The 15,218-nt window shown below is 36.9% G+C and overlaps 1 protein-coding gene across 1 annotated transcript in view; it reads right to left on the bottom strand.

The window, feature by feature from the left end:
• LOC121319137 (dedicator of cytokinesis protein 4-like) overlaps positions 1-15,218 on the bottom strand; it is an 84,828-nt gene that overhangs the window by 42,659 nt on the left and 26,951 nt on the right. The window contains exons 12-21 of the mRNA XM_041256318.1: positions 13,586-13,711; positions 11,122-11,246; positions 10,389-10,551; positions 8,399-8,505; positions 6,638-6,791; positions 5,576-5,673; positions 3,259-3,342; positions 2,966-3,066; positions 2,452-2,533; positions 1,953-2,123 (exon numbers count right to left, since the gene is read on the bottom strand). Of these exons, the coding sequence (XP_041112252.1) occupies positions 1,953-2,123; positions 2,452-2,533; positions 2,966-3,066; positions 3,259-3,342; positions 5,576-5,673; positions 6,638-6,791; positions 8,399-8,505; positions 10,389-10,551; positions 11,122-11,246; positions 13,586-13,711 (1,211 nt within the window). The remainder of the gene's footprint in view (positions 1-1,952; positions 2,124-2,451; positions 2,534-2,965; positions 3,067-3,258; positions 3,343-5,575; positions 5,674-6,637; positions 6,792-8,398; positions 8,506-10,388; positions 10,552-11,121; positions 11,247-13,585; positions 13,712-15,218) is intronic.

The following is a 15,218-nucleotide window of genomic DNA, read 5'->3' as shown; positions in this document are numbered from 1 at the left end:
TTGAGCCAAAGCAGCAGATAACCAGATGGTGAAGCTGGCTCTTACTTCTATCAAGACACTTTAACTAATGCATCAGTGCGACACAGAGAGAATTAATTCTAGTCAACAATCTCCCTCACGGCCTGTGAGGGCGCTGTGTAACAGGAACAGTGTGCCCCGGACTGGATGGTTTGGCAGTTCATTCCAAGATCAGTCAGAAGCGGGCCATCCAAAAAGGGGACGGAGCCACAATATCAGAAGTCATCGCCTTAATGTGGTAAGCGATGTGTCAGTCATGGATTGGAGGATTTGTGATTGCACTCACTACCAAAGGGGGCAGGACTGAAGGTATATCAGGAGATGTGGCCAAACGATCTGTTCCTTGTGTTACAGTTATGCAAAGATACGAGGAAAAACCTGTGTCCTAACCGTGAGTGTTTTGTTTGTTTTGTCCTGTCAGTAATTGTTGTATTTGTCATCGTTAACAGTTAAACTATCCGAGAGCTGAGTTAAGGGACCAGTTTCCCGGACTTAACATCCCTTCTGTGCACGTTATTGTATTTCACCACTTACACTGACAGCATTCATTGTTGACTTGTGACTGTGTTTTGTGTGTGTTTGTGTATGTTATATATATCATGTCGTATTATTTTAGGACTGAACCCACTGTTTTGCATGGAGCGATACATATTGCTGTATACAGTCTGTGCTTAGTATTTAAAGTGTTGCCGGCACGCAACCCAGCCAAATAAAGAGCTGTTTTACCGTGAACTGTCTTGTGTATTTTATTCCTGAGCACCGCATCACCACTACACCTGCACACTGCAAACCAGGCACTGTACTTCTGTAGTTCTGAAGAGCGGCTCCTGATCTCATGTGAAAGCATAAAACAATACACAGTGTTCGAATAGCTGCAATAAGATGCACTCGGATAACATTAAAGCAACAAGAGGAAAAAATGAATAGGTTTAAAAAAAAAAAAAAAAAACATGCAGGTTATTCAAATCTGTTTTTCCAAGTAATAATCATTAAAAAGTGTCTTTTCTTTTTTCTTTTAATCCTTATCGCAATCATAAACAGCTCCAATGTCAAGTTCCAGATGGGAATTACCACAAGCTATATAATGTATCACATGGCTAAAGGCCATGTTGCCGCCATGGTAGTGAACAATGGGTGTGGGGCCAACCAGAGTAAAAATTTAATGAGGCATAACTGCTGTCTGTAAGTCATAATTCTGTCATGTGTAAAATTTTCCTGTAACATGACCTTGGCCCACTGGTTGTCCTTGATACAGAATAAAAGTTCACAAAAATTGGCCTCCACTATTCTCCACTGTACTACGAAAATTGTTACTTTGCTTCAAGACCTAAATGTTCAAGATCATAAATCTGTGAAATATGACAGGATGGGAAGCAGCAAGTTGATATACTGTTGCTGCTGCCATGGGTCTAGAAAGGAACAGAATATACAACATCAAACATTTGTAATTTATTTGTTTATTGTAGTCCCTAAACACGCAATTTAAATATACACATTATTTTGTACTTGTTAACGATATATCTAATTGGATTCCTGTAAACATAATTATGATTGCATGGTTGCTGCTATAATTGTATGGGGGTTGCTATGCACATTTGCCAGATCCATGCTGTTTAAAAAAAGTAATCCAAGCAGTGGAGGCTTGGCAACAAAAACTCCAGGCAGTCTTAGCAAGTATACAAGCAAGGCCAAGGCCAAAGAAGGGGGTTTAAAAAGGTTGGCAAGAAAAGATAAATTAAAGCCTTAGTGGAATTTGCTTGAATTCTGCTCACATATTAAAATGACTGGCAAGTACAACAAGAGGGCCAAGCAAAGAAAGCCCTGACGGAGCACGGGAGCCAGAGGTTTTGATATGCGAGTCAGTAAACACAAGAACAATAAACCAGAATGGATGTTAGTAACTTGCAAATATGGTTTTAAAGACAAAAACTTACTTGTGTCTGTGTAACAGGACTAGATCCTTTGCTTTCTTGAGAAAGAAAGAATCGGATTGACATGAAGAGCTCATGAACGCAGCAACGAAATTCTTCCTCGCTCTGCCCACCAGTGGCAAGAGAGAACAGACGACGTGACTGAATAATATACTTGAATATATAGTCTGTAGCCTAGATTAGAAAAAAATAAAATAAAAAAAACGACAGAGCATTTCAAAATGTGTATCAAAACCAAATACATAATACAATCTAATAAACATACAGGCTTCTTTGCACAACTGCAACTGATGTCGCTGAGACACATGACCATCCAGAAAAATGTACTGACAAATAGAAAAAGTAAATGACGACATCAAAGCACAATGCAGCTACTAAAAGCAGACATATTGCACAAAAACACCCAAACACGATTCTACTGTAAAAAATGTATAATGGTTTTCATGCTACCTCTTTTGAATGCTTCCACATGCTAACAACAAACATTCCTCGTTTTTCTCACCTTGAGCACCTTGTGAATGTGTTCTTGGTGTTCAGCTTCTACGATTCGGTCCACATACCACTTTAACACCTTAATGAGGTCTCTGGGGAAAAACAACGAGTGTGTAAATACATACAGCTGTAGTCAAAAGTTTACATACCCCAGTGGGAATTTATAATTTCTAGGAAACAAAGAATTTTAGGCAAAGAAACTGCTTGAATATAAACAGGGGCTTGAAAGAGTCTATGTGCAGTCTGTATTCAGTGCATCTGTGAGAGCACCAGATGGCCTTTCATAATAATAATCTTCCACTGTCACAATATGTTTCCCCGAGAGGGTCTTTCATTATTCTTTCTCTTTCCTACTTTCACCTGAAGAAGACATCTCTGATGTCTTGAAAACATGTGATTAATTATTGTTTAGTTAGTCCAATAACAGGGATCACATCTCCTTCTCTGTGTTTATTATTCTCTCTGAAATTCTCTGAAAGCCCCAGCACAGACACATTGTATTAAATGCAGGGGCTATACAATACCTGTAAGACAAAGCTCCTGCAAAATGACTTTCAATGTAAGTATCCATGACTGGCTTAAAATGCTGAAATTTGCTGTCCTGCAGCAAATTGATAATATGAACCTAAAACAAGAGCAAAAACATAGTACATCATAAAAAACACATCAACGTATCTACTGTTTGAAAAGGTGAAGCTTATTGGACAGCATAGGCTTAAATTCAATAGTATTGCACAGTGTGTAGCTGTCTGGCAGTTTTGTCGTGAATTCATCTTGGAGATGAAACAAGTAACAGATAAATTATAAACACACTTACTAAGCAGTCGAAAACCTTCAAGCCGTATTTCTGAGAGCTTTCATCTAAAATACCAAACAATGTATCCAATGTGTCTTGCAGAAACTGTAATAATAAAAGAAAAGTGTTCGTTTTACACATTACCAAATGCATTTCTGACAGCACAGCAGCAGCAGCATATCCAGTTCTGAAAGCAGTGGGCCTAATTGATGCTTGGGTGCCGGTGCAACGTAGGTTTATATCTTTGTTTTTATACTGTGGGCCTCATTCACTCAACATCGGTAAAAAACTACCCCGTTCGAGTCATTTAAATATAATGAATAGTGTTCATCTGTAGAAATGTATAAACAGAAGATCGTATTCAGAGCTAAGCGAAGGGGACGTGGCATGCAGATGGTGGGATTCTGTTTTCCTCAACTTGTAATTTGTCTTGGATCATCTAAGAAAAGGTACTATTGACAAGCATGACAGACTTGAAGTTCAGGCTAAACTATTACCGAACAAGCAGGTCACAATCACAGGATTGTTTAAAAAGAGCAGAGGAAGTGGCGAAACTCGTCAACACGTTTGAATTAGTGGAAGCCTTTGTGCAGCCTTTTTTAATGAAAAAAAATCCCTAATTGTGGAGCTGTGTCTAACAGCAACACACTCAGGATGACAGTATCGCCCTAAAGTGTCCTTTATAAAGAAAAACACAAAAGCTTCGATTTTGTCATTTTAGGTCTGCAGTTAACCTTTCTCCCATATTTAATATTTTGGGATTAAAGGCAGCAAAATAGTCTATGGGAATTACACGGTCATTGTAATTAATGTGTCAACATACATTTAGGTTCTCAAAAAATGTTTCTAAATATGAAATTCAAGATTCTTTTAAAAAAATCTATATTGTCTGTTTGTTACTTTTTTGCAGCCAACACAGACCATTTTAAAACCACTTGTTTCCAGCAAAAGCTTATTTCATTTTTAAAAATTGTTTCAATAGCGACTCGAGTTCCAATGTATTCGTACATCCTCAGACAGTCTGGGATATATGAAGATTACGTGGCAGGTGTATATGCAACACTTTCGGCTATGTTAATATATTTATATAGTCACCATGTACTTTTGCTATTTAAGTAGGCTATGCTTAAAATATACAAAATACATTGTAAATGTCCAATAAATGAATGTACATTGAGTGTGAGTTGATGTGCAGTCATAAATACAGCAATCAAATGGCATCTAATGTTAAAAAAGCAATGTTTCGCCAAACACCTTTTGAAATGTCAATAGTGAACTTTTAATTCACTGAGCGAGTGCTTTGCTGACTTTGGATTAATATTACAAAATAAACCAGAGGGAGATCAAGTTGAACAAACAAATACTTATTTGATTTGCAGAGTTAAACATAACTGTTCCATTATCAATGACTGTCTCTGCTTTGACTGTCTCGAGGGACGCTGTGATCTGGGACCAGACCCCTGCCCTCCTCCTACTGAGAGCATTTATTTTGTCCTTAATGTTTCGTTGAAGTTAAATGTTCTGATTCAGCAGCAAAATGCCTTTAATAATTCCCCACCGCTTCTTCTGTTAATACATTTAGCTCCTGATCGGTACATTTTAGATTCCACACTCTGTCCTCCTTGGTCGCTGTCATTGTGACAAACGTAGAACCGTACTTATCTTTTCCTGCATAGTTCCACGTTTTGAATACTGCGTGCTGAATTCCATGCGTTGTGACATCTTGCAAATGAACCATTTAGCTCGCTTTATTTGTGCATATAATTAGCTTAGTGAACAGAGCTACCGCTGGATAATTTTGACATGAGATGCGGCTTCCCCGTGCCATGCGGTAATTAAGGTAATTTACTGCCGCTTAGTGAATGAGGCCCTTTATCTTTTGAGGATGCAAAATATTTGAATACCTGTTATTGTATCACCGTTGTAGGTGTGTACACTTGGGGGATTTTGAACACTGGAAGTTGCTGATGTAATGCTCATGAAAGTAGGAAGGGGAACAAACTAATTCTGTTATTGCAAAGGGGAAGAGGAAATGTAACAAATACAAAAATTGTGTCATTTTTCTAAAATCACAGCTAACAGAGATTCAAGGAACATCTGATGTTTGAGTACATGGTTCTCTCCCCCCATTAATTGCCTGTGTTACAGGTAATAAGACCCCACCTGACCCCACTGTACAAGTAGAATGCAGCTGTATGGCTTGGTGGGGTCCAGTGACCCGTAACACAGGAAATTAACGTTAGCAATTAGCAACAGAACAAAAGTGCTGCTTAAGGGTGTGGGAGGTAACACTTGAAGGTCTTGTTTTTTACCCCTTAAAAGCCTGAACAGAATTTACCTTCACTATTTCTGAACCGTCAATCTCTTTCAACTTAGACAGACTGTCTGTTATCCTTTCAGGATGGGCTCTCCACTTAAGAAGATCCAGCATGTCTCCTGGAAGAAAACAACATACGGACCGCTCCATCATTAATTTGGTTTTCAAATGAGTGCACTACCAACAAGGTACATGGCGCTCTTAGGAAGAACACTAGCAATTAGAAGGTGGTGTCTCCTTTCAATTAGGAATATAAATATAATTTCCTGATGCAGTTTCCTCCAATACTGACACCCCAATGTGTATTACATGAATACAGTTATCAACATTGACAGTCGGGATGTTTTGAAATAAAGACAGCATTTTGAGGAAGGCCATTAAACATAATACAGCATGGAATTAATATGCATCAGGAGTCGTACTAACATCATTGTCTTGTAATAAAGAACAAGCCAAAAAAAAAAAGTATATTAAAAATAAAAAAGAGCCATTTAAAATTTTGATTTGATGTCAATGCATGCTAGTCTTGTATTAAGGCAGTGAGAGTCTACATATATAAAGTCCAATATTATGGGTCACTGCTTTACTGTACTGCTAACCTGAAAACTAAGAAATGTAGAGAAGCTTGATGGAGTAGTTCAGTATGAGCCAGATAGAAAACCAACCTCTAACTTTAATGGACAAACACATTTCCATTGGAAGGCAGTCTGAGGGCTAATCGAGACCTAGCAGTACCAGATCAGTTTGTACTGAAAAAATGTCTTCACAAATACACTACCACCAGGGGAGCTTAGTAGCATCTAATTAAGCAGAATCAGGTCAGACTCACTCAGCATAAAATGTTCTACAGAGATTCCTGTTTGAGATACATCGGAGGGGGGGTGTCAGGAAAAGAACCCACACACTATTTACTGTGCTTCCAGCATAAACAAATCCTATATTCCTTGAATGTTCAGATCATTCAAAATCATGCATTATATGTTATATGCCACCGTTTGTTTATTGAGAGTTAACACATCGCAATATTATTATTATTTTTTTTTTAAAAAAGTGAGAAGAATGAAAGTATTATAATTATTCTACCATTTTGTGTGAGTTTAGTAGAGCAGAGAAATGATGTGATCCAAAAGGACTCCTTAGTGGTTTTCACAGCTTGGTTGCTTCCTGGGAGATTTCCTTTTGAAAACGGCAGCTTGAGGTAGCGAGCGGAGTCCTGGAGGTTCGCATTTTCTTCACACTAAAAAAAAAAAAAAAACACATTTTTTTTAACCACAATACTAACATGGCAACAGAATAAAGGTGCATCCACACAGGATACGAGTGAATAATTTAGAAGTCACTGCAGTGCTTCGTCTTGCATGATTCGTACTATAATAGGTTATCTTTGAATTAGTCTTTGTTAATGGTCTTTGTTTTCACTGAGAGAATAACACACTTGACACTGGAGAAGGTTCAGTGTCAGTCAGTACTGAGATCGTTGTATCCGGGTCGATCCTGTACGTGATTGTTCTAACAGGGCTAATTTTCACTGAAAAAAACAAAAAAAAACAAAAGGTTCTTGCTGTTGGGATCGTTAAATGGGTGTTGGTTATAAGAAGGGTTAGTTATAGTGAAGTCAGCCTGCATATACATTATACAGAACATGTGACATACTGCTTTGTGCACAGTAGCTGTTTTTTTTTTTTTTTTTTTTACTTCACAAAAGTATTTCCTCCAACCACATCTAGGAATACCCAGTTCTGCTTTATCATTTTATAATTTTTTCTAAGAAGTGCTAACAGGCCGCTGAACAGTTAAAACAAAAGTTTGGGAGACACTGGGTTAGAGAATCTTGTAGATTAATCTATTGCTTTGATTATTCTGATCAATAACAAATATCACTCAATAATAATAATAATCTTTATTTTTACATAGCGCCTTTCATAGTAGACCACCATCACAAAGCCCTTTACAAGATACGAGACTAGGGTGTGTGAACTATGCATCACCTGCAGAGTCACTTTATAAGAACATCTCGCTCGAAAGACAGAGCACAAGGAGATTAAGTGACTTGCTCAATGGCAAATGTATGTTTAAGGATATTTATTCACTCATAGTAATATGCATTATTCTGGGTGTTCACCATGCTTAATTATTCACCAATACTGGTAAAGAAAAAATGGCAAAAGAAAAGAATTATAAACTGGGGTATATTTGGGGTGCAAGTGAAGAGAAGAAAATGAAAATTCTATCTTTGGGCTATGTGATATCTTACAGTCAACCAAACCGCAAAGAGCAATAAGACTGTATATTGATTAAATAAAATGGATACCAAGTGTAGTTTATTGTATTTCCTAAATCATAAAACCAGGGAACGAGGGGCTGCCAGACTTTCACATATCTGTTCTCCTCTTCTACCCATGCAGAATAAGCCCCCAGACATGAACTCTTAAGTCAATAGAAAAAAAATAGAAGCAGACTCCATTCTTTTACAATGTGTAATATCATTTACAAAATGGGTCGTACACTTTCTAAAATGTACCTTCTGTTACAATTTATTTATTTATTTTATTTTCACAAGTGTTCTTATTAAGTGTTCTGTAGTCTTATGTACGTGACAACTGACAGAAGTCTGTCATTTACATTCATACTGTATCAAGTTAACACAGAAAGGCAACAAAAGAAACAATAATGAAATCATTTCTCATAATACTAAAGCAGCATGTCTTAAAGCTGTAGCTGCCACCCACCAAGGCTATCACTCCTCGTGTGAAAGGAGCTCATCGCTTGCACTCAGTGTTTATAGGTTCTTTTTTTCTTTTTTTCTCTTCACACTGTGATTTACTGATTTGTAATTGTAATTACCTTGTGGACAATGAGTTCGTGGGTACCATCTGGCAAAGTCCTGCCATCTTCCTGCATCAGCGGAACAAAGGAAAACCCAAATAACTTCTTCTCCCCCTTTTCTTTTGCTAAAAATAATAATAAATTACAATCATTATTATGTCATGTTTTCTGACAAAATGCCTGGGGATTGCAATGGGTTAATAATGACACTTTATAACAGACCATATATAAAATGGGAGTTACTTATTAAAGCAATTCCTTTCTTGGAACCACTTTGCCAGGCTATTACAGCAAGACAAGTAAAAGCAGTCGGTCACAGAGAGCAACAGCACACTGTGTACACTATACATCGGTGTGTGTGCTTTTTATTGTGTAAATGTGTAAAACAGTTACAGAAAAAAATCAAAAATTGGGTAATGTCTGTCATTTGGACTGCAGCTGTGACACGAAGAAAACCAAACATACTTAAAGGAACATTTTATTGGCACATCATTTACACCACGTTTTGGCACAGAATTTAATATTGAGTTTCAGCTGCTAAATTATACTTGTGATGGCCAGACCTTTTCAGACAGATCTCAGTTAGCGTTACCTATCTGTATAATAAAATGATTTATAAACTGTATGGACTGACTGATCTCTTTTAATGTCTATACTATCTAGACTGCTGTGTTTCATGGCAGGTTTGTTTCATCAGTAAAGTACCGGTATCCGCATGACAAATGCACTCCATTTAGAAAATGGATTGAGGCACACGGTACATAGATAATTTTCTGCCATTTGTTGGAAATGATGTACATTTAAAATATGACTAACACCTACCTCAAAGCTTAAACACTGTGAAACTCAGCACTCAAAGCTAGGGCAAGGTGCTGCCAATTGTATGCACTACTGGACCAAAGGTTACTTTTAGAATAGCCCACTGATAACAATCTTCACTGCCAACTTGAGATAATATCTTTCAGCTTTGGCTGAAAGTTGTAAATGGGGTATAATATGAGCACTGTGCTAACTGGTCGACCATACAGATTTATAGTCACATAAAGAACCACGTTTCTCAAAATTAAAAAAGCCATTTTGATATTTTATAATGATCAGATGTTGTAAGTCAGAGGTTGTCTTTTTATTCAAATGACATAACTATCCATAGAAAACGAGTGCAAAGCTGTAAGAACCTATTTTTAAGCATCCTTAAGTTTGTTGTAATTGGTTTTTATTTTTTTTACAAATGTCATTTTACTTTCTTCTAGTGTTTCTAAATGAAGCACTATAGAGTGTTGTACAGTTATGCAAGATGATCTCTCAAAAGGTTTTATTAGACGAAGTATAGATACCTTATTTTTACTTTGGGTTTGAACCAATCCAAAATCTCACAGCTGCTATCTCTGGTGTTATCTCCCTGTACTAGTAAGCTATTTAATCAAAAACATGACTGAAAATAATGCTGTAGAGAAACTAAAGCTTGCACTTCCTCAGCGTCTCAAGGCTGTACTTTTCACTCATCACACTTGCTGCCCGCCATATTGTTGTTGTTGTTTGTCTTTCCAGAGAGTACTGACTGACGCAACATAATGACAAAAATCCTTAACCCCACCCCTAGCCCGGCTTGGCTCCGAGTCAGATTCAGATGTCTTGTGAGACCGAAGTTTCATGGTTTAGTTTTCTCTCAGCTCAACAAGTACCCAGTGAAGAACCACCCATACCCGTACCGAACCGAGCCCTCACGGGTCGGATGTGCCAGTGGAGAAGGGGGTAATAGAGTGCTGGAGTAAACAATGGGAGTAAGGAGAATCAAGTCTAACTAAAAATTAAAAAAAAAAAAAAAAAAAAAATAATGAAACAGATTAAATCTGTTTGAATGCCTTTGAAAAATTGTTGATGTTTATTGCTTATATAAGACTAGTAAGAATTTAAATCCATAGATATGGAAAAAGAAAAACGCTGACTGGTGTAAATCAACTGGCATGTGTCAAAGCTGTAGTAAGAACAGAACAAATACAATGCTTACTGGAACAGTGCCTGAATTCGAACCGGACATGGGATCCCCTGAACATATCCACAGGAAGGGGAAGTTTGAGCAGCTCTGCCCACCGGGGGCTGTTATTGTGATACAGCACAAAGGAGTGAAATTCACTTAATGCTGGCTCTCCCGAACCTGCAGAGACATAGTTCTGTAAAAAATAGATAAATAAAAAAATAAATTAACACAGCCCAGGTGTTTTCACAAAGTGCATCTAATTGACAGGTATATATTTTATACTGCAAGTTTATGTGGTATAGAGCTTTGCAGTTTCATCTGCTAACCTCAGGTGATGAGGGTTTCAATTCTGCTTTAGTAATACCGTTTGTGAAATGTTTATTAATTGACTGCCAGCAATAATGTTCTAAGTGGGTCTACAAGACCTCGCTTTTTAACACAGCTGGTCACGGTTTGCACTTGGTGCTCATTAAAATAGCTGTGTAGTAGTCCTGCATGTAGACAGCCATGAGTATCTCAGATAGTTTCTACAGGAAATGGGTTAAGCCTCTCTAGTACCTGGCCAGGAAATGGGTTTCATTTCTCAGAGAAATGTTTTTCTATTCATGAGTTCAAACATTAACCATAAAGCACTGTGAAAAGAAAACCATAACAACATACAGTGAAGCACTTGATTAGCAACATCCATTACCGATCAACAATGACAAGATCTTTCTAGAATTGCAATGAAAGTTTGTAAATAAATACATGTATAGATGTTCACCTTGAGAATCTGCCCATCAATATCCAGCACATACGCTGTGATCTCAACATTTCTCGCCACGCTCTTTCCCCCTTTTTCAAACTCCCCTCTTTCCGTGGTTATATATAAATCGTTTCTCATTTCCCCTGAAAAGGAAAGAAAAAAAAAGGTATAAAAATGATTACGGTTACCAGCTACTGAGAATCAATACATTACATTTACCAGTTTACTTTAAACATTTCAATATTGTTGTGGTTTGTTTGATAAATTGACCCACTGCCTTGTAAATTGATGGATTTGACAAAGTAACTATAACACACATCAACTTACAAGTGCAGATTTAAAAAATAGCACATCTGGAGCAGATCCACTTCCATTAAATGGAAAAAGAACTGCACACCATTAATCAGAAACGACATAGACAATGCAATACCACAGGTGTCATTGTCAAAGCTACTTTTATGAAACTCCAGTCCTAGCAGTGTTCCCCACTCATTTGACAATTATTAGGGATATTTAGGGCAGCAGACTACTAGAGCTGAAATGCCTGTAACCAAGTTAAATAATTGTTCTCCAGGTCCTTATTAGGGAATTATTTTATAAAATAAGGCACACTTAATATCTTAAGTACTAAAAATGTATTGCTTGTTGTTTTAAATTATAGAACTTGGTCATAACAATGAAGGAAATCATTGATGTACAGTGTAGTTTTTAGTCCATCAAGGATCAACTGTACCCTAAAGGGTCTCACAGAAAAATTAATAAAATATATTTCACCATTCATTCTATGCAATTATAGTGAGGTTTTTAACACATGAATAATTTACAACATGGTTTACCGACATGCAGCTCCCTCAAGGTGGTAATATGAATCGTGTTCTATCGTGTGGTTATCTGCTATAGTCTCTTATGAGAATGGGTGCTCTTTTTTAATCCCTGAACCACTGATTCAAACCTATTAAAACCAATGGATGTGCTTCCGCTTTATCCAGATTAAAAAAGGATTATAACCCAACAGGGAAATATTTTATTAAACCATAACAGTTTTTATTTCAAACAATAAATTACATTTTAAGAGAACACATTAACAGAGAACTCGAATATCTGTAGGCATCATAAAAGCGTGTTTTACCATCAGCTATATTTGTTTATACAGGGCAACAGAATGTAGTGATGACCTAAAAATCCACACTTTCTCACAGGTAAATCTACATTTCAACCATCTCCAGCTACTACAGACTGCTTGGCTCTACTTATAATTTCAACGTGACCTGCCCGTGATGAAACCCCGTCTTTGAGAAAACTATTGGCTTCACAGTTGAAACAGTTGCATGTTGATATTTTATTTGCTGCTTCTGTATTGTGAGCGTAACTGTATTGATCCCATTTCAGAAGAAAACTGTAAATGGATTGTGTGTGGCTGCTGTCCCGGGACCCCCTTATAAACAAGATGCTGCAGGATATGATTTATATCCTGGAGAGCAACAGTTTCAAATAAACGCTACCAAGAATAAGGAGGTGAATACATTTATCTGTCCACAGTGTAGTGCAGAACAAGCAAAGAACAAAAAAGCAAACAATAAGTGACCTGTGATAAGAGATAAGAAATGTGATTTTAAAACCAGATTAGCAGTCCTCTAATATGTAATTAAAGCATACTAAAAATGAAGTGTTACCTATTTTTCTAAGTTCTAACCTTTTTAAATATTAATACTAATACTAATACTAATAATAATAATAATAATAATAATAAAAAACCAGCATATTATAAAATTTATCAATACATTTTATGGATTAACTTTATTCAACATAATGAGATCTCATACTGAGGAGGAAACAAACCAGTCATGTCAACAGATATTTATAGGAGGTTAAAAATAGCTTGTAGCTTATGAGACAAAAGCAGGACAATGAAGTAACTAATCATGCATGCAACCAGACTCCATCCACTGTAGTTTGGAAGAACGGCATGTGAAAGAGGAAGCTGGTACTTTAGCCACCAATCACGATTGACAACATACCTACAGTATATTGTAGACACATTAGCTAGCTTTAACTGCAAGACTTGCTCTCATGCTTTTTACATGCCAATACTATATCATGAGAATGTGGAATGAACAATGCAAGACAGCTTGAATCAGGCAAGTAGAGCTATCATTATCAGCTAAATGCCCTCTAAACTTTAGTAAAACATTAAAACAAGGGGTTAATATTTCCAGCAGTGGTCATTACCTACTAGACAACTGGCCTTGTCTTTTTTTAACATAATGAGCTGCAGAGTCGGGCACTGATGCATACTTATAACTAATATAACTTAACCAAATAATCCCCCTCACTGATATTTCTAGCAGCTCTTAACCAATCAGTGACCACGTGTTTGTAATTGCAAGTATAAGCACATGTAATCAAAATTAATTGAATAGACCTGGAAAAAGTGAAAAGGCCCCAAACATGAATTGAAATAAATAGGCTGGAAAGAACTCACCTGGCATAATAATATCAGAGAAGCCCAGTTTTTTTGTTATGGCCACCCCCCGGGTAAACAGCACCATGTACTCCCTTCTGATCTGTTCAATGTCCCCATGCAACAGCTGCAGAGAAACTGCAAGACCTAAATACACACAAAAAAGGATTACATTAATCCATGATCTATTTTTTTCATTAACAAATCAAATATGACCCTGAACATATTATTCTATTATTTGTAGTAGTTATGCAGTGCCAATACTAACCAATTCAAATATCAAAGTAGTTTAAAACACAATATGATACATAATATACACCAACACTCAAGGCTCACAGCTTTCATATGCAGTAAGTAATCAGTTACAGAATACTGAAAATTTGAAATATGTAGAGTACGAAAAATAAACAACAGTTGACCCAGAGGAAAGACGTGAATCAGAGACATTGGTTTGGAAATGTACAACAACAGCAAATACAAGGTACTGAATCATGTATTGTAAACCCGGTACCCAGTCAGTCACCTTTATGTGATTTTTATGATCCAGCTACTTGGCCTGACTTTTGTACCAAACAGCTAAGAGTTGAAATCATGAAACATAAACCTGTGCAGCTAAATAAACCAACATTGAATTCACCAAAAATCATACTTGATTTGTAATTGTTTTTGGAACAAAACTTCAATTAGATTTATTTTAGGTTGAGCTTTTTTTTTTGTTTATTTGTTTTCTGTTTGTTTTTTTTGTTTTTTTTTTTTTTTTTTTTTGGGGGGGGGGGGGGGGGGGGGGGCTTCTTCACTCCTGTGCCAGGGCCCAGTGAATCTTAGCACCAGCCCTATGCGAAACTGAGTAAAAATGAAACTAACTGGGTCACAGGTCTGTATCTATAAGGCTTTGGGGGAAAAAATAACCCTTGTGATGTTATTCCTCTTTTGTTTTTGTTTTCTTGTTATCCTCTACAATTGCACTAGTACCACCAAATATGCAAATGGTCAGGTTAAAAGACTCCTAGAATCTAGATCAGGGGTCTCCAATCCTGGTCCTGGTGGGCCTGTATCCCTCCTGGTTTTTGTTCCAACAGTACCCTGAATTACTTTACTGGACCAATTAAGCATCTAATAAGCATTTAATTGGTCCAATTAAGAAATGCAAGGTACAGTTGTAATAAAAATAAAATGTATTTCGACAATTGGTGAGAATTATTTCTGTATTAATGTCTGGTCACCCATGACTTGTCTCCTCAGGTACAGCAATAGAACATGGGAGCCAGTGAAGCTGGCATCACTCAGTTGGTAATACCCCCACCCCCCCCACCCCCCATTCCAAATGCGTTAAATAGAATCCCATAATCCCCACAGTTTATAGAAGCAAGTCCATTAAGATTATAAAATTATCAGTCTGATCTGAGCAGTCCTTTTTTTTTTTGACCTACTAGATTGCAATGTATTAACAGTTCCCAATTTCTGCATTTACAGACAAGGAACTAAATACTGCTATACCTAAATAAACTGTAAACTCTAGCTGGTTTTCAAAGAGCAATGATAAAAACAATGTAAAAGGTTATTTTACCTGAGGGAAATTATTATATAGATTCCATTCGCAAATTGTAATCATTCCAATTAGTACCCTGTTAAAAGATGTAAACTCTGTTTGACT

This window comes from Polyodon spathula, chromosome 8 (genome assembly GCF_017654505.1).
Source record: "Polyodon spathula isolate WHYD16114869_AA chromosome 8, ASM1765450v1, whole genome shotgun sequence".
Lineage (NCBI taxonomy): Eukaryota > Metazoa > Chordata > Actinopteri > Acipenseriformes > Polyodontidae > Polyodon > Polyodon spathula.
The sequence above is the reverse complement of the archived record's forward strand: the minus strand, read 5'-3'. Positions and strand labels throughout refer to the sequence as shown.